The sequence below is a fragment of the Xyrauchen texanus genome, chromosome 26 (genome assembly GCF_025860055.1).
Source record: "Xyrauchen texanus isolate HMW12.3.18 chromosome 26, RBS_HiC_50CHRs, whole genome shotgun sequence".
Lineage (NCBI taxonomy): Eukaryota > Metazoa > Chordata > Actinopteri > Cypriniformes > Catostomidae > Xyrauchen > Xyrauchen texanus.
This window is the reverse complement of record NC_068301.1, coordinates 13,984,963-14,005,869: the sequence shown is the minus strand read 5'-3', so window position 1 is coordinate 14,005,869 and position 20,907 is coordinate 13,984,963. Positions and strand designations below refer to the sequence as shown.

Genomic DNA, 20,907 nt, shown 5'->3' with positions numbered 1-20,907 from the left:
GTACTTAAGAGTGTACTTAAAGAAATATTCAGAGTTCAATACAAGTTAAGCTCAATCGACAGCATTTGTGGCATAATGTTGATTACCACAAGAATGAATTCCTTTTCTTAAAACAAAAAAGCAAAAATATGGGTTACAGTGAGGCACTTACGATGGAGGCCAAAATGATAAATGTTAAAATACTCACCATTTCAAAAAGTCAAGACAATGACAAGGCCTGTTGCGATTATTAAATAATAGTTTGATCACGTTTATTTGATCTAACCGTGGTTATTTGAGATAAACTCGATTATTGTGCACTTTAAATTCCAATCACATTTTAATAATGGAATTTTAAGCAAATATATAAATGCAATCAGTGGCGCATTTGGGTGTCATTCAGTTGAACTCTGGATGTCAACCAGATCAGTTCCTGTCTGGAAGAGCCGATGCGTGCGTAGTCCGCAGAGGTTCTCGCCAAAATCCCGTCAAAACATATACAAACTAATATAAACTTATATAAAATATAGTGAGCACAAAGTGCTCCAACTTCACTTTAAACGAATGTTCCTGGTCATAGTGGGGTTCATATACACAGTGTTAATGACACGCAGTGACAGAGGAGGAGACGACCGCTTTATTTCTGTGGAGTGATAAAATGATAAAACGAAATCTCAAAGGTTTTGCTTCATGAGAAATAGGGGCTTGTGGGTTTAATCAAAGAGCATTAAAATAACGTGCGAAAGTGAAGAAACTGGGGGGAAAAAAATATTTTACTATTGCATAATTTTATATAATAAAATATATTAAAGTATAATGTTTTATAAAATATCTAATATTAAAAAAAACAGATCCAAAAACAACAGCGTAAATGTAAAATTGACCAAAACCAATTTTGACCAAAAACAGAAACATATTTTAAGTATTTTGAAATATTTTTTATATTTAAACATTATTTTATGTAATTTATAAGTTTTTAAAGCCTTAAGGAAATCATGTATCCCTATTTTATTATTTGATTTATATATATTTAAATCTACACTATTTTAGTTTTGGCCCTCTAGTGGTTATAAAATAAAACTGCATGTGTCTTACAGAAGAACGTTGTTTTAGTAATGACCCTAGTTGTGCTTCGGCTCTGCTCCTCTGCGTGGATGAATGTGGTTTGAGGCACCGGTGTACACATTGATACAGGACATCTTATCAGAGCAAATGGACAAACAAATTACGAAAGAAAGGAAAAGACGGATATCCGAAAACATGTCATCTGATCAGGTAAGTGCCATATCTTAGGCTGTTGTTTTGACTTATTGGAAACATTGATGTTTTGATATAAATTACGTAACAAAAGTTAGGCAATGTTAATAAGATTAGTCATAACGATTGATAGTCTGATAAGGACAAACGTTGTAAAGTTTTTATAACTGCAGGATATTCTGGCCAAATAAACCATGGTAGTAACTAATTTTTAGATTGTTATTGTTACCAACCAGTGGTCAACATCATTTCAAGAATCACATGTCCTTGACAAGCCTAGGACTAAAGGATTTATTTATATAAATGATTGCCATTATAAAGAAAAATACATGCGTGTGCTAGCAAGTGAAGTGTTCTGCAAGTATAATTATTGTATTTCACTACACACACACACACACATGTGTGTGTACTACTATGAATCTACAAAGGAGGTCAATAATACCTGGAAAAATCTAAGAATATTTGCGATTTAAATGTTGCTTGCTATAAATTTCGTTTAGTCAGGGTACACGTTTATACTACGTTCCATTCAAGTTGGATGTGAGATATTTCTACTTGATATCTCCAACCATAAGTGCATTTCATTCCCCGATATTCGGAACTGCAACCCTCCCGTTAGCTTAGCAGGTGTTTGACTCGCATTAGAGATGTCTCCTAGCAACCCAACTGATAAACAATGCTGCAGCGCTACCATGTGTGCTTCAGGTGTACGATTAAACAAGCTTTAATACCATGTTAAGTGGAAACAAACTAATTTATCAATATTACTTAATAAAGTGAATGTTTATCACTTTGTATATCTCCCGGAGTGTCGACATGTTTGTGTGACATCATGCCCCTGCATTTCGGCAAAATCAGAGTTGAGAATTTCTGTACGAGTCTACAAGCTGTAATTCTGACTTAAAGATCCATTTCATTGCACTTTTCCTAGTAGGAAGTTGCTTCAGACTCGGGCATGCAAATTGTGAAACAGTTGTCACACTTTACTTGTAAGCATCAAGGAATAAATTCTGACTGGATAAACTTTTAGTTTTTCTCTATTTGTTTGTAGATTCATTAAGAGTGGAAAGCGATTAAAAATACATAGGCAAAAAGGAGATTGAGAATGAAAGGATGAAAAATATTGAATTATTCGGCATGTTAGGCCAGCAGAGAAGGCTTTGCTGGCCCTGAGAAATCGCCACTGCTACACACACAGATGTGTGTGTGTGTGTGTGTGTGGTGAAATACAAAAATCATACTGTAACCGGTGCAGACGTATGTGTGTGTGTGTGATTACACAACAATACATTAACCATATCAATAAAATAACTTACCTGTTGAGTAAGAAAAAAGATATCTCTGGGTCACTTTTAAATCCTTTCAATTGTCACCACCTCTGAAAAGCCACTCCGATGTCGATTCGGGTTTTATTACAGACATAATGACAACAAACTTTCAGCTTAACGCTACTCCCATACACACTTCAGTAGCCAGAATGTATCTGTGAATGGATATGACGTCAACACGCATGGGTTGAATGACGTATGTATGCAATTTCCCGTGAAATTCGTCCTGAAAGCTCTAAAATATAAGTCATTATTATAGGTTTATCAAAGTGTATTGTGGAAAAGACATCTGTATTGTGATCAGATAAAAGGTTTTTGTTGCACTTGATTTTGTTAAAAAAAAAAAAAAGTTACATAGTGTAGCTTTAAAGTTAAATATGTAAAGATGGCTTCTTAGGATGTATGAAGCACACATTCACCTTAAGAAATATGACATTTATATGACAATTAATCATGAAAGTGCTAAAAGAGACCATTAATTGTCATAATTACAATTAATGTTTGAAAATTAATCATCAGCCAGATTTCATAATCGTGACAACCCTACACAAGAAGTAAACAATATATGCATTAACATGATTTTAGTGTGATAAAATCGCTCTCAACTTTTCTGTGTAAAGTTATAGCCAATTTTACAACTATGTTGTCATGATGATGTAATGTCAAAAACCCTTAAAATGACTGTAATATTATGGTTTAAATAAACTTAACAGCTCAAATACATGAGTTTTAACAGAAGAATGAAATCCAAGTGCTTTTATAAAATTATAAGCATCACATTTCTGCCTTTAAACCCTCCAAAAATTGGCCCCGTTCACTTCCATTGTAAGTTCCTCACTGTAACCTCGATATTGTGTTTTTTATTTTAAGAAAAAGAGGGACGAGTCGAAATTATTTTTGTGGGAATGCCACAAATGCTGCCGATTGAGCTTAACTTGTATTGAAACAGGAATATTCCTTTAATTAAAAAATGTGACCCTTAAGAAACATCAATAAATTGATCTGTTATTTTGACTGGGTTGTACAGTAACATCTTTGTTTTTTGCATCTTTGCTGAGACAGAGGATTAAGTAGGCATTCTGGTAGAAAAATAAAAAATAAATAAATATGCAGTGAACTGTGAAAGCTCCCAGTAAGGGCTGCAGCTCAAGTTTAAGAAAGTGCACACTGCAGCACCATGAATTATGAGCAAGATTTCCTCAGAGACACTTTCAGATGCTGCACCAAAATTATTATGAAAATCTATTCAAAACATCTGTCATTATTTGTTTGATATATCGCCTAAAGTTACTCGATAGAAAAATCGTGCAGTGCTGCCATACCTAACTAATTGACCAATGACCATACTAACATACTTATGATTAACCTACCTGCCAAAACCTCTGTCCTCTGGAAGAGATTTTCAGACTGGACATTTAGGGGATCCAATGGGGATCGAGGGAGGCTGGTGGTGCTTGTGACTGGGTTTCTGCGCGAGTCCTCTGTAGCAAGAACTGGGGGCTGAGTGGAAAGATTAAAGTGTTACAATAAGTGAAAGATGACTTTCATAATACTGCACTTTCTGCTGGCTGGATAACTGCACATTTAAATCATTTACACAGAGAGATCCACTTGTGACCCAAAGTTCAACTTAAGAAGGACCTTGCAGCACACTAAGCTTGCACTCACCTCTGTCTTAACTCGTTTCTTTTTGTCTATGGGGACATCGCGGGCGGAAGATGTCTCCACTTTCGGTGTGAAGTCTTTGGTTGAGTCCTGTGTGGGCTCTGCTTTAGGCACGATGAACAATGTGTTTACTGTGGCAGCTTCCTCGATCTCATCTCCAGTTCCTAAAAGACAATGAAAATCTTATTAGATTGTGAACCTAGAATCAATGATGGTTGATTCTACCCTGCTGAAAAGACCAGCTTACAGCAGCATGAATTTCCATGCTGGTCTAGCCTTTTTCAGTAAAATTATCTAAACATTCTTAAAATTAGATACATTCACTAGAGAAGCAAAATTGAAAAAGATAATACAAATTGTTTTCAGAGAACTTGTCTTGATTCAAATGGTCTTACTCCATTGACAAATAGTTTTTTCTTTTTTATATATTATATCTGAACAAGTCTTATCACAGTTTTGCTACTTAAATATATCTTGTTTAAGGATGTTTCCTCGAAAACAATACAAAAATAAAAATTTGGATTTTTTAATTTTTATTTTTTTGCAGTCTGTTGGATGGTGCAGCTGGTTGATCAGCATGGACTTTCTGGTGAAGCTGGTTGACTAAGGTAATGTTACTGGTATTGTAATAAGGCAGCCTATTGGGGGACAAATCAGTACACCAGCATCCCATATTGGGAACCAGCATACCTGATCCTGATCCAGAGCTGAAGTCATCATCATCTTCGGGGTAACCTCCTGATCCGGCGTCCTCCAGGTATAAGTCATCGGTTGTGGAGGGGGATTTGGCCGCTGAGACCGCTATCTGCAGAGGCAACAGTTAGCACAGAGTCATAAAAATGGAGATTAAGACCGATAGAACAGTGTTTCTTCTGCCATTGTCTGTCCTTATTACTCAAACCCCTTGACACACAGAGGACCTATGAAATCGATTTTTTTTCTCAGTAATGTTTCTGAAAGTAGCAAACTAGTGGCACAGTGTGAATGAGTATTCCATGCCTGCCCTGGTCACTGCTCAATATTTTCTGCCTTAACATGTATTATACACAGTCTAACCTTGTCATCAAAGCCTCTGCACTGACACAGGTCCAGAAGCTATAAGTAAAGTTTTCTCCATAACTGAGTGTTCAGAATGAACCGCAAGTTCAGCTATTTCTGCAGAGCCACATTATGGCACTCCACACTATTTCACAACACAGCAGAAAGATCACCTTCCAACAACACATTTACTCTACAATCAGGAGCTCATCCGCATCACCTCCACTCCACTCCCCAACTTGTGAACTTGGGGCAGGCCCTATTCCCCAAGAAACCATCTAGAAGTATACAAGGGTTTGGTTTTTAATAATCAGAATGCCCTGTTGGAATACATGAAGCTGACTGGACGGTTGACTTAAGACTGTTTGCAACCTCTACCACCAATAACCAATCAATAAAACACACTATACTGAAAAATACGCCAGGGATGGGAATCATATGGAATTTAAATATTCCAGTTCAGATTCTTCATAATGATTTTAATTCCTTAATGGGTGCATTAACAATTGTAACTTTTGAGGAAGAAATATTTGGAAATACATTTACTGCCCAACAGAGCAGATCTAACACATTTAAAACAATTCTTGCAAAAGACTTTTAACTGACTTTCAAAGACTTTTTTAGAGGAATAAATGCATCCAATAATTGGTCCTACTTTAACTATATATTAAATACAAATTCTAAACAAACAAAAAATGTCTCTGCATCCTTAAGTAGAACATAACACAGTAACAGTTCTTGGTTCATTTCGACTTGGACATGACCTCAGACCAAAGTGCTTTTGCTTCACTAAAAAAAGTAAATCATTCAGGAATCGGACTACACTGTCACACTGTGTTACAACAAATTCACCTAAATCTCACAGGAGGCTACTTTTCTCAATTCCTGAATAGGTCAGATGGAACCTGGGTCAGAAATAAATTTCCATTTTAGGGAAATATTACATTTTCAGGGGCATTTTTAACCTTTACAGAGGCAATTGTTTTTCTATTCTAACCATACAAAATGACTGTGTCATCCTTTTATGTTATAATTTAAGCAATTAATTCAATTTGAAAAATGGCATGTTTCAAAAATTACAAAATAGCACGATCTGTATATTGAATGCTTTGTTAATGAAATATTTTTTTTTCTCATTCATATATTTCCAAATATTTGGGCTATCAAATTAACATAACCTACAAAACTATTGCATCAACATGGCAGGAGATGACAGCATTTCTCCATATTTGGAATGAGGAGCTTAAAGGGATAGTTCACCCAAAAATGAAAATTCTCTCATCCTTTATTCACCTTCATGCCATCTCAGATGTGATGTAGTCAATTAAAAGTGAAACAATATGTCTGTAAACAAGTTTTGGAAAAATTGCTTGGGTCATGCACAAAGAAGGTGTCCTAAACGACTTGAAAAAGCTATAGTTTGCTAAAATTAAATCTGTGGAGTGGTTAAAAATGTGTTTTAATGACTTCAACCTAAGTGTATGTAAACTTCTGACTTCAACTGTAACTACAATCTCCGAAACTGATATTTCTCTGTGCGGTCAGCGCCTCTTCTAAGTTGCACAAAATGTCCCGATCAAAGGGGGAGAGATTGAAACTGCATTTGGCAGATGCAGTGGGGATGCTTGTCCCTTGAGTGTGCATGCTTGCTGCAGCTAGATCATAACGTGATGGCTCGCTCGCATTGAATCATAATATATGCGTCACTGTGTATTTCTTATCGTGAAGAAAATTGGCAAAACGCAGCAATTTAATTGAAAGGTGAGAGAGTCTTTGCCCAATTATACACTGCAACAAATATGTTTTTGATTTGCTTTTGTTTTAGCTTGTTTTCCAATATAAATATCTAAAACTCATTTAAAACAATGTACATTTACTTTAGCAGATATACTGCAGAAGAAACAATTGTTATCTGAGAATGTTGAATATAATATTAAAAATAGAAATATAAAAAATTAATCACACAACTTAATATAGTAAAAAACATAAAATTGCTAAAACATTTATAAACATATTTAGCACTATATTTACTCAATTTCACACTAAACTTTATCTTTGAAAAAATAATCTAAAAAAAAAAACAATTTTATTATTAGATAGCAGTTTCTTCTGATTTCTGTTTAGTCATCAAATTTTAGTAATTTATGTGCACATTGTTAATATATTAGGAAGAAGGAAATAACAGTAGTCCAGCACAGTAGTTCACACAGTAGTCCAGCAACCATGGATGGCATGTCAACTTTAGCAATCGCATTTTCTCAAAAAATACAGAAACAAACCAAATGCACATACAGTGCTTAGTGAATAAGACATTTACTTATAACACACATGAAACGCTTTTAATTTGATGTTGCACTGAATCCAGCACGAGCAGAAGCAATCCCCTGACAGTTTAAATGGTCTGGATCGCCTGCTTGGATTGTCACGGAGTGACCAGCATGATTTGTGAATCAGAGGAACTTTTGATCAAGGTTTTGATTCTGGCTGATAGAATACGCACTTCAGAGGAAGATATTAAATGAGCGCTCGACGGGAAGAAAACAGTGGATTTTAGTGAGGTTTGTGAATGACATTTTATTAAATGAGATATCTGCATATCTGCTTATTATAATAGAAGTTTTATTGATATTTGCCTTATCATTAGAAACGTTACAGGGAACTGTTCAGGGGAAACTGTTAGAATACATGCTTCACAGGAAGATTTATGAGCATTCCACAGGATGCTTGATCTGCTGAAGTTGTGTGATGTTGGTTTATTACATCTGTTTAAACGAGATATGAGATATGATTTGTAGAAGGAAATATGGGGTCTGGAACCTTTTTGACATGGTGACATTTTTTATTTTCCTGGTCAATGGCTTCTTTAGCCTCCCATTCAGCTCATGAAAACACACTGCGTTATCATGAGGAAACATTACATTAAGATGTAGATTGGAATACAGGTGCAGAATTTATATAAATAAAATAGTTCGCTCCTGTCTCGCCTTTGCTGGTGTGCCAGTGATTACCCCTCTGCATGCTATAGGTTGCTGACCCCTGGTATATGATATTAGTTTTATTGATATTTGCATTTTTATCATTAGACAAGACAGTTAAAAGTTATAGGGAACTATTGAGGAGAGAGGGAGAATGAAACAGGTGAGCACTTCAACATTGAGCTCAAACGTGTCTGCTGCGGCTGATATGTGGACCGTATAAATGAGACTGTGTTGCACACAGGTCTATTATTGCAATCATACGAAGGCACGTAATAACAAAACGAACCATGACCGGTCATTTACAAGTCTCATTTCACATGCAAGCAGGCGATTTTCGGCGCCCTCAAGAAACAAATCAGCCAAATGGGAAAATGTTTCTGCGATGCCGAAAAAGTACAAATTCGGAATATCGGCCGATTTATCAGCCTCAGCAATATATCGGTCAACCACTAATCAGAGGTATTCATTAGGGAATCAGACTACAATGGTTGCACTGTAGATAAAAAAAAAAAGGCTGATACTAGTCATTCATTCGGGAATCGGACTACATTGGTCACATTGTGTGTTTCACGCTATAGATTCAAAAGGACCGGCTCATAAGATTCATTCATTCAGGAAATGTATTACAGGTTAAGCTGTGTGTTTTGCACTATAGGTTCAAAATAATTGCCTCATAAGAGCCATTCGTTAGGGAATCGGACTACAAGGGATGCACTGTAGATATAATTATATACAAAAATGGCTCCTAAGAGTCATTAATTTGAAAATCGGATTACATCGGTTACGCTGAGTGTTTTACTCAATAGATTCAAAAGAACCAGCTCATAACATTCATTTGTTCAGGAAACACATTACACTGGTCACTCTGAATGTTTTCCACTATAGATTCAAAAGAACTGGCTAATATTTGCGGTCTACAGACATGCTATACAATTACAGTAGGGTACAAAACAGTATATTAAAGCTGGAAACATACAAATATACTAAGATGATGTGAAATACATGTTCTTTTTTCAATTCAACTTTTCACTTAGATACATTCAAACTTGTAATGCTGATAACAAAATTTGTATTTAAAAAAAATAATTCAATCAGAAAAGAAGCATTTTGACTAGGCGACTAAGACTTTTTAACCCCTCTGTATGTGGTACCTATCAGTAGAGGCATTTGTGGGGGTGCTAATCATGTTCCTTTGTGAAATAATTTGGTCTTCGTGAAGTAGTTAACTGGCCCTATGACAACCAGCATTCAGGGCCAATCCTACCATGCCTGTGACAGTCTCTCCATACTGATGTGGCTTTAGAAAAAAACCCATAATATGGTCACCTATAAATCATTCTTGAGGGCTCAGGACTTTAGTTCAGACAGTCTGCAGCACAGATATTAGTATCTTTGTTCTAAGAGCCGTCCCTGTCCTTAGCTAATATTGCCATAGTGCCCATGAAAACATTTATTTATTTTTCTGTGGGTGGAATGACAGGAGACAGTGAAAAAACATCTAAAAGGAAAGCATCTAAGGCAAAATCCTGATCAAAGGAGGAATTTGTTCAAAGCAAATTTATCTTAACCTCTCTAGCCCAGCATTGCTATTTTCTCAACGGACAATTCACTTGCCCTGCCCACTCAACACATTGATGATGATTTGGTGGAATCCTCTGCACACTGATTGAAATGCAAAGTACAAAGGACACAATTATCTGGGCCACACACAGGCGCATCAGCTGGGCTCAATATCTTGAGTCAATTCTTTTTGTCAATAGGATTCTAGTCAAAGTTCTCTGAAAAAGGTGTCTAATGTGTCATTATGCATGGCAAGGGACAATAACCAGCCCACAGAGTCTTCAAAATGTTTTCAAAACCTATTCAAGGAATGCATTTTACATGAGTGCTTTTGAACTATTAGCAATCCTCTACATGTGGAAGGTATTCTTTACCGACTCAAAGTGCTTTTGTGTTTGAGACGTGTATTTATATTATTCAATTAGCATGGAAAATGAAAAGACAATTATCACTAATTACTTATTAATCACCTATTGACTTTCTGCTATGGTCGTGAACAATACCTCAAATCGAACGGCTATTGAAGAAAGTTGAGCGAGGCCAATTACTTTTCTAGATTTACTTATTTTCATCTGGTGGATGATACAAAGAACTTACAGTGAAGGAGGGACCAGAATGTCTAAGAGACTTGGGCCTTTAACCACCAAGCTTTCCCCTACCAACCGCCACAACACCCTAACATCACAGCAGTGACTTTTGCATATTCACATAGCCCTCACATTTTCTTCGGAAAACATTTTTTAATCAAATAATTATCAGGACTTGTGTAAAACTGAGTTCAAATGTATTTGGCTAAGGTGTATGTAAACCTCTGACTTTAACTGTACTGATACCAATAAATAAATTGGTGGAAAAGGCAGATAACCAATTAATCAGCTAATAGAAAAAAATATATATATTTCTGTTTCCGTACAGACATAGAGGCTACATGAATTTAAAATAAATAAAAACTCAGATTAAGTTTTTTAGTCAACCAGAAATCCCAATCATAACCAGAAAAAAATAAGATTTTGTAGAGAATGTGTGACTTTAACTATAAACAAGCTCTAAACACACAAAGGGCTCTTAGTTTGAAATGACTGAGATGTCTGTGTTACAATGCTGTATATTTATGTATATGTACCACATTTTATAGGCTTTCTATAGCCAATTTATTACCCAAAAGAAGAGTTTTGTGTTTACTGTATATAGATATTTCACCAGATAAGGTTTAATGAGGAATACAATTTATTATTATTTACATGAAATTAATGTGATGCTTTCACAACAGTCACGTCCATTATGAAAAGATTCATACTGCTGGTTTTTCCCCATTTATGGGACATTTAAACAACAATGAATGTTCTTAGGAGTGCCAAGCCTTCTAAATTATGTGGCTATTTTTATTTTTTTAAATAAATATAAATATATATTTTTAATTTTTATTTGTCACATCCTTAAAGCAAGCTCATTTCCCAATCTAAACAGAAAAAAAAAAAAAAACTTGTCCAGCCTGAAACTTCTGATGTCTGGACTCTATCTGCAGGGGTCTACTATGTTCCTGGGTGGTAAGTGTTATTTCCTAATTGCTTATGCCTCAAAAGTATAGAAAATGTCTATTATTCCCCACAAACTTTGCTTTTGTGACCAGGACAGTGATATTTTAAAATGTACCTGTTTCAAATGAGAAAACAGGCAAATTTGTGTCTTTTCGTTCACATAAAGTCAGAAAAAACAACATATACAAATAATTTTTATAATACAAAAATGACTACAAAAGATTTAGAAGAGATTTTACAATTATACTGTAAATCACTTTCACGAATCAGCCCCCAAGTGTACTCATCATACTTCAAGTCGTCCAGCAAGGTCTTGATGCTGTTGTAATCCTCTTTGAGGTGCACCGAGTGAGCCAGGGGAAGAGACGGGCAGCACAGCTTTAAGGCTCCTGGATGAGCTGTCAATGAAGAGGCACCACTCATTCTGGTTACAGGCGATTCAGATTGCCTCGAACAGACTGGTCATATTGTGGCAGAAGCAGAGCCCATCTTGACAGATGAAGAAGCTGGAAAAAGGTTGGTGATGCTTCCTCTGATCTGCAACTTGCACACTTTCATCCAACAAGTTCAACTGCTTGAGCCTAGATGTCAAAAGCTCAGCATTGGACTTGGAGAGACAAGATCTCTAATCAAGTCCTTGAGGTCTTTTTGGTTGGGGTAGTATTGATTTCTCTCCTCAGCTCCACCATCTGAAATTGCCAAAGCAGCCGTCTTTAGAAGAGAGCAGCAAGTCAGAGAGTGAGGAAGACCTACAACGTCTTCCTCGTTCTCTGACTTGCTGCTCTCTTCTAAAGATGGCTGTTCTCCCTCCGGAGGAGTGGGTACGGGGCGATGGATGAAGGAAGGTCCGGATACATGATAGCAGGTGCATTCTTGCCAGTCTGATGTTAGGAAGGGTCCACCATGCATGTAGCAGTTGCTTGAGTGGTCAGTGGGTTCCCGCAAAATTCTTGATGGCAAACTTCATAGCTCTCTTTTCCCCTCTGGACCATCCTACAAAAATACATTTATTTCACCCATGGCTAATGTGTAAGAGATTCCCACAACATTTTTAATATATGATATATTTTTTTCATAAATATTATTATTTTTATAATAACATTGAACATTTTAAAACATTTTAAAACTTTTACAATTTAAAAAATTAACACATTTTATAAATGTTTTTTTTGCAGTGCTCGCTGGTGAAATGATGTGCCCAGGGTTTGTCTTGATCCCTGACAGGTATGCCGAAATATGCCTTACAGGCTTCACACATCTTAGCAGATGTTTCCACTGAGTACTTTTTCTCTCTTATCTTGATAAATTGGCTGCAAACATAGCAAAATGTGTCTGCCGGATGTTTACAGCCTCTTGATGCCATAGGCAGCTGGAACAAAACTGAACTGGTGGGCATAAGGCCCCTGTATTTATACTACTATATATATTACTGGAAAGTTCTAGAAGTTACTCCAAGTTTCCTCAGCACTGAATCTATTTGGAATGTTCTGGAAAATAGATACATTTCAAAATATCACTGTCCTGGTCATAAAAGCAAAGTTTGTGGGTAATAACAGCCATTTTCTATTCTTTTGAGGCAAAAGTGTTATACATTAAAATTGTTTGAAGTGGTATTGAGTACATTATATATCAGGGCTCCAGACTAAAAAAATTACAGGAGCCACTGGCTCCTAAACTGAAACATTAAGGAGCCAAATGGCTGTTTTTAGTAGCAAATGACAGATTTTCTCGATTTAGATTGCTGTTCAGAAACGAGATAGAAAGTCAAAGATAAGTATGGTCTTGGCCACCATGCTGCAGCTCAGTGTCAGGGTCTTGACAATCTTCTTATAGCCTAGGCCATCTTTCTGTAGAGCAACAATTATTTTTTTCAGATTCTCAGAGAGTTCTTTGCCATGAGGTGCCATGTTGAACTTCCAGTGACCAGTATGAGGGAGTGTGAGAGCGATGACACCAAATTTAACACACCTGCTCCTCATTCACACCTGAGACCTTGTAACACTAACGAGTCACATGACACCGGGGAGGGAAACTGGATAATTGGGCCCAATTTGGACATTTTCACTTAGGGGTGTACTCATTTTGTTGCCAGCGGTTTAGACATCAATGGCTGTGTGTTGAGTTATTTTGAGGGGACAGAAAATATACACTGTTATACAAGCTGTACACTCACTACTTTACATTGTAGCAAAGTGTCATTTATTCAGTGTTGTCACATGAAAATATATAATCAAATATTTTCAATAATGTGAGGGGTGTACTCAATTTTGTGAGATACTGTATAGTTGATAAGATAAGTTGCATTCCCTTTTGTCTCATAAATGTTCACACACCTTTCATTGTTTATACAAATATAAGAGACATGTTTTTTTTTATTTAGTACTGCTCTTCAGAATCTACATTACAGATATTTACATATAGTATGCAAATAGTAATGTGTTGTCTTCTTGAGCATCAATGAATGTTTACAGCTTGTGTAATAGTTGTCAAAAGCTTGTCAAAAAAATAAGTGTCAAAAGCTTGATATATATATATATATATGTATGTATGTATGTATGTATGTGTATATGTATATATATATATATATATAAAATTTTAATTGTTTTAAAATATTGCCTTAGCCTTTCTTTACTGTTACCGGATTTCCCAGACACAGAGACTACAAGAGTGCAAATGGAATGAAATCCCAGATGCAGTTTATTGTGCTACTCCAATCCCAATCAATAATTACCAGAAGAAAAAAAAGTGGTACACACTAAGTCACTACGGGACTTTTAAATATAAAGAAGCCTGAAATACACTTTGGACTCTTATTTTGAAATGTCTGCACTCTCAGTTGTGAGCTCCGGTTCAAAAGAGTCCGGTTCTTTTGAAAGATCCAGTTCAAAATAATAATTTGTTCACAACTCTCACACTGGGTTTGTTGTCGCATGTGGTGCAGTGAGCTTGTCAGAAACAGAACAAGTGAAAAGCATTCTAAAAACGTTCAAAAATATATTCAATAACTCACAAGATGATATCTGACGAAACTGCATATGAACGCACACAACCCAACTGTCGCCAGTGTCAGCTAGATTTTAAATTATTGTCGAAATCAATTATTTTTGTCACAGTCTGGAGCCCTGCATATGAAGTAAAATTTCACATTTACTAAAAATGTCATCCATAATGCTGGAATTGCCAAATTTCCATATCCCTGAAGAAACTCGACACAGATTTGCAGTGGAGGACTTCTTCCAGTTGAGGTAATGGTGTAATTTACCATGTGTTACGGAGTGCAAATCAGTTCAGGTCTTGATAAGTGAGGACAGTAACGGAGTGGGTGATACGCAATGAAAGCATTAACGTGCACTGGAGAGCGGCCTAGTTAGACGGGGAGTGGGCAGTAATGAGGAGGCCAGCAGTTTGTAGCCTCCATTTTAAAACAGTCACAGCATTTACTTTTGTGTGTCTCTAATGAACAGGCAACCAGCAGGAGAATGCCCCGTTTCCATAGTGAGCCTCGCTGTGAAGGCGAAAAATGGAGAAGCCAGGGAAGGACAAGTAAGATAGGACAGTGACGGTGAGTGAAAAAAGAGGACGGGAGGGAAGCAAAAGATTACCACTGCTAAGGACAATCAGCAACCTTCAGGTTACATTGCTAAAAGCCTGTCAAACTGCATATCCATACTTAGCAACCTTTGAAAGGCAAGAAAGACTCCCTCTGTCAGATGTATGCTTTAAGCCATGTTTTTGTGGCAGGCAGGGGAAATGGAGCAAAGGACAAAGATGGCTGACTGGTATGCTTTATGCAACCAGGTCAGCCCCCACTGCATGTTGGCAGCGTTTGCTATTCTTAAAAAGTGATGCATATCTCTTAAAAGCAGTATGAGTGGTTGTGTGTGTGCATTTATATACTATAGTGCCTTACTGCCTACTTAGGTGGATATACCTTTCTAGACTACTGGCTTCCATAGACACCCTATGTCAGGATAATAACTAATATTATGGAGCAAGACAACACTACTTACTTTTACCCCAAATACACGCTGAAGCCTGTGAGTTTACTTATAAAAACAGAGAGGAAGAGATCTATCTCATAATCAATACTGACATCTTCTCCAACCCCAAGGCCCAGGATCTCCATCAGTCATCAACGTGTTTATGTGGGCAGATTCATCACATTTAAAAAAAGACCAGGTGGCAATAGCTTGCAAGTCACACCCCAAAGAGGGTACAAGAGCAAAGAGTAAAAGTATGTAATGGAGAGTGGTGATGTGCACTTCGATAATTTTAATCGATTGATTACGCAACAGATTAATAACAGAATACTTGTGTAAGCTGAGTGGGACAGGGGGCGATAGAGCGAGTGCAGTCTGCACTATTTTTTAATTGTTGGTAGAATTGCATTAGATGGATATCTTTGGCCGTTGCATAACAAACGCATCTTGATTTCCTTGAGAGTCTTGCATCATGTGTTTAAAACAGTCAGTATGTTTATATGCACTTTAAAAGTTTGATTTAAGTCGGATTTAATGTCATTTTAACTCTTTAGGCTGATTGAAATTGTACCAGTTAGATTTTTGCAAAGTTGGACTTACAGATAATGCAATTTTAGCTTGGCTTCACCCAGGATATATACATGGTATTCAGATCACAGTTGGCCTCGCAGTTGTGCTCGAAAAGCAGTGGTTATGCGGGAAGTATATTTAATCTGGCATATGATGTCCTTCTTTCAAATATTCGATTTTGCATTGTGTCATGTATACTTGGGGAGACAATTGCTTAACTAAGCAAAAACCCACTGTAGCTTGATTATAATTGTGCATGTAAATATTATTTATTTGATTATTTATTAAAAGCTGATTGTCTTAAGATAGATGTTTTTAAAACCGTGTTAAGTTACAATTAGTAAAAAACAACTTTTAAATGCATCTCAACACCCCTGTGCTCTTTTATATTCCATTTTATCAGTTACACTCAGTCTAGTTGTTATTGAATGTACACTCACTGAGCACTTTATTAGGAACACTATGATCCTAACAAAGTGCCAGCTGTGGTCTTTTGCTGTCGTAGCCCATCCGCATCAAGGTGCTATTCTGCTCCCTACAATTATACAGAGTGCTTATCCAAGTTACCGTAGCTTTCTGTCAGCTCGAACCAGTCTGGCCGTTCTCCGTTGACCTCTCTTATCAACAAGGTTTCTGTCCACATAACTGCCGCTCACTGGATGTTTTTTGTTTTTGGCACCATTCTGTGCAAACTGTAGAGACTGTTGTATGTAAAAATCCAAGGAGATCAGCAATTACAGAAATACTCAAACCAGCCCATCTGGCACCAACAATCATGCCATGGTCAAAATCACTGAGATTATTTTGTTTCCCCTTTTTGATGGTTGATGTGAACATTAACTGAAGCTCTGACCCATATGTGCATGATTGTATGCACTGCTGCAATACGGATGATTAGATAATCGCATAAATAAGTAGGTGTACATGTGTTCCTAATAAAGTGTTCACTGAGTGTATATACCCCAAATGCTTTCAAAACAGTGATGAGTAACCGTTACCAAAATCTACCTGTGTCGATCAGTTTATCATTAAACATTAACTTTATTGAGGTAACTGCACTGAGGCAGAAGAAATTGAAAAGTAGACCGAAGTAAAAGGGGTATGATCTCTCTGTTCTTCTAAGCCTGAGGTTTTATTGCCCTAGTAAGGTTCATAATCAGGAACTAATTAACAATCTTTCAGGAAAATTAGGAGAGAGGAGCAGCAGGAAGCTTCTCCAGAATGTGGACACAAATCAAAAAGTCAAGCCCAAACCAGAGCAGGCCTGGAACACATCCAGGAGGAAGGTTTGTGAGGTGACATCATTCATGGGCTGTGAGGAGACTTATCAAGAAACCAGAATCTCCTCATCGCTCCTGTGAGACACATGAGGCCCTTCCTCTTTCTCTGTTGGGAGGGTCTAGAAATGCTTTGAAGCCGACTTTGACTGATCAAGGGATGGCGGCCTACATGTCTACAACTTTAAGGGAAGTGCTTATTGAGGTCTAATCCTCAGTCTAGCAAATCACAATGAGGAATCAACCACATGGACCTCCAACATGTAAGCCTTCACAGTTCTGTGCTCCAGAGTTGACAATATTAATCAAAAAGAACCTCTCCACTGATTCCTTCCAAACTATTTCTTATTCACTCAAAGAAAGACTCAATGGTGAATTTTATAGTCCTTCGAACAATATTTTTAGGTATGTTTATATTCCAAAAAAAAAAAAACTGACTAGAATATAGAGACCACTACAGTTGGGAGAGCTAAAAAGTGACAATTAATCACCAAATTTGGGATCCAAAGAGGTAAATCTAAACAAGTGAGCTGAAGATCTCAGCAGGTTGAATGTCTTTCGTCTATACTGGCAGCCGTTTGTCCACAACTCTGGTTTGCCTTACACTTTTAGCCAAAAGAGCTAGTGAAAGCATGTTGGGCAGAGAAGCAAGTGCATTGGCCCAGCACAGATTAATACCCTCTCAGTCTCAGATTCCAAAACAAACGGCTGTCTGACATACGTGGGTCGGCGCCACATTCCTGGGCTTGTGCCCCATTGTAAGGATATGAAGGGTCTCCTTCCTGTAGCTGCAGGGGCAACAACTTTTGCAACAACAAAGCAAGCACTCTGCCAGTCATTCGTACTAAATGTGAGGTTCTAATCGGTCTTCACTATAAACAACAACATATTTTAGGCATCTCTGCATTTTCTTTTGGATTTAGATGTGCATTTAAAGTCTAGTAAACAGGTAGAATTTAGGCTCTTCATCCAAAAAAGCCATGTAAATAGCAGTTATTTGAAGCAGGTCAGTACTCAGGCATGTGTAAGGCATATGGCTCCTTGACCACCTTCTACACTGTAACCTGGCCTTACACATCATAAAGGACTGGACGACCAGCAACAGCCAGGACAAATAGTTGCCGGCCCCTGAAACTGACCAGGAACAGAAATACCTATATTATATGCTACCTAAATATAGCGCAAATATGCAAGGACAATCTGACAATATTTGACAACCTGTCTTTGACAAAGACAAGGTAAAGCATTCTGTAAGTTGCCACTGCTTTGCATTAAAGGAAAGATAGCCTAGAACGTAGAGGATGTTTAGGATGTTTAGTAGATAAATGATCATTGAAGAGCTTTATCATGAATCATTTCAAAAGTTCAACAAAGTATATTCTCATTATTAGAGGAATGATTGGAAAAAATCATAATCGGAAATACACTATGGTGATTTCAAAAGTTCATCCTCAAGGTATGAATAAACAATGACCTTTTACATTGCTGTATTCCACCTAAATTAATCTTCATCACAAATTTCTGTAATTAATTAATCCCAAATTATTATAAAATGTTTTATTTATTTAAGCCTTGATTGCACTGTCTACTCTCCAATGACTTGATAAAATTATTCTTCTATTTAGCCAATAGAGCTGGGTATTGATACATATTTCCCAATTTGATTCGATTCACAAGCTCTCGATTAGATTAAATTCCGATTCAATATCGATTCATTTGGGAATATTTCAGTTATAATGTCCCTTTAGCATACAAATTAAATTATCTCCCAGCTAATGCTGTTAATTATACAGGGGACCTTCTAACGAGGTAAATTACGAAAATGTAAATTTTACAAATATATTTTATAATTTTTTCATCATTTGTCACATTTTGGCTTTTTAAAAATGAACAAATTAAAGTATTCAATCAATAGATAATATATTATATTTCATACATTATTTCTTGATACATCTTTAATTGCATAATTTGTAAAAGTATTTACCTTGATTTTTTGAACACATGCTAAAAATCGGTACCGTCTCTTTAACAAAAACTTCATTTCTGTAAAGAGTGTCTGTAGAGGATAGAATGCTAACGAGAGAGGATTAAAATGGCTTTAACTCATCTAAGTATGCCGTGCATGATTACAATTAAATGTTTGTGTTGTTTTAGATGAACAACTGACTTTAGAGAACAGAAAGGTATTAAAAGAGACATTATTCAATGACAGATGGGTTGAGTGGATTAGGTTTGCCACGGTGCTACCAGTTTTACTTTAAGGTGTGAAATTTTATACTGGCTAAAAGGGGGAAACAATATGAATGGAACTTCCGAAATCAATCCAATAGCCTAGAATAGCCTTAAATAAAGAATAGTTGCCTAATGAAGAGTTTGACACATGATAAATTAACCTAAATAACGCATTGAAAGCCAGATGTTGTTTACCAACGTATCAAATTACACAGGCAGCAAAGCACTGACAGAAGATGTTTAATTGCAGATGGCGAATATAATGTGCATGGTGGGTAACCGTGAGATGTCTTGGATTCAGAATGACACATGAAATGCTGTTACACGCTGTTGCGCTTGAAGAAACACACTTTATTATATTTTTAAGAACAGATGACAGAAAAGCTGTATATGTGCATGTCTGACGCGCTGTTTGTTCGGAGATGTGCAGTCTCGTGGAACACGTGTATTTAAAGGGTTCTTACTCTTTCTTTGTTTCAGTCTTCAGCATTTTTTTTTTTTTTTTTTTGCAAGAATAGTACTGTCTAAAAGAATGCTGCAAATGACCTCAGACATTTCAGCTCTGGAGGTGCCATGACTTTGGCTTTATTTCCACAGAGCAGTTCGTTGTGATCGCAAAATGGTCTTCCACATGGACAATGACCCCAAGCATACCTCCAAAGTTGTGGCAAAATTGCTTAAGTGCAACAAATTCAAGGGATTGGAGTGGCCACTGCAAAGCCCTGACCTCAATCCGACAGAAAATTTACATTATTCGGACGTTTCATATTCTTAAAATAAAGTAGTGATCCTAAACTGACCTAAGAAAGGGAATATTTTCTACAATTTAATGTCAGGAATTGTGAAAAACTGAGTTTAAATGTATTTAGCTAAGGTGTATGTAATTTTCTGACTTAAACTCTACATCTGTGATTAAACCATAAAATACAAAAACACATTCACCTCGAACCATGATTTATATTTAAGTGATTATCATCATTATAATTATTATGCTTACATATATAATTGTTTTTAGATCTTAATTTGTAGTAGTAATTTTCAGCCTGTCGTCATAGAGGGATACATGCCTGATGGTAAATGGAAAGGTGGTTATGTGTGTGGGTTTATATATATATATATATATATATATATATATATATATATATATATAAACATATCGTGAACATATTTCTTGCATATTGCCCAACCCTAGGACAGGGCAAAATTAATTTACGCACACACATTCAAAGTAATTTCTCTTTTGAAGCAGCTAAACTGAGTCCTGGGATGAAAGGTAATAATAAAACACCAACATTAAACCCACAACAACCCACAATAAGTGATGTATTTGCTCGGACAACGAAATACCCCACTGGTAGCACATGATGGAGGGAATGCACAGATTAAGTTATTTCGTTGCCAAAGAGATGTTGCCCTTCACAACTGCAGAAAAGCAAAATCACAAAGAACATACACATGTTACATTTCATTTTAATTTTTTGTTTAAATAAAAAAAAAAATCAAGC

At 36.5% G+C, this 20,907-nt stretch overlaps 1 protein-coding gene across 1 annotated transcript in view; it reads right to left on the bottom strand.

The window, feature by feature from the left end:
• The window catches only part of sdc2 (syndecan 2), a 48,743-nt gene that overhangs the window by 3,075 nt on the left and 24,761 nt on the right, over positions 1-20,907 (bottom strand). The window contains exons 2-4 of the mRNA XM_052092799.1: positions 4,920-5,034; positions 4,233-4,393; positions 3,935-4,064 (exon numbers count right to left, since the gene is read on the bottom strand). Coding sequence (XP_051948759.1) covers positions 3,935-4,064; positions 4,233-4,393; positions 4,920-5,034 — 406 coding nt within the window. The remainder of the gene's footprint in view (positions 1-3,934; positions 4,065-4,232; positions 4,394-4,919; positions 5,035-20,907) is intronic.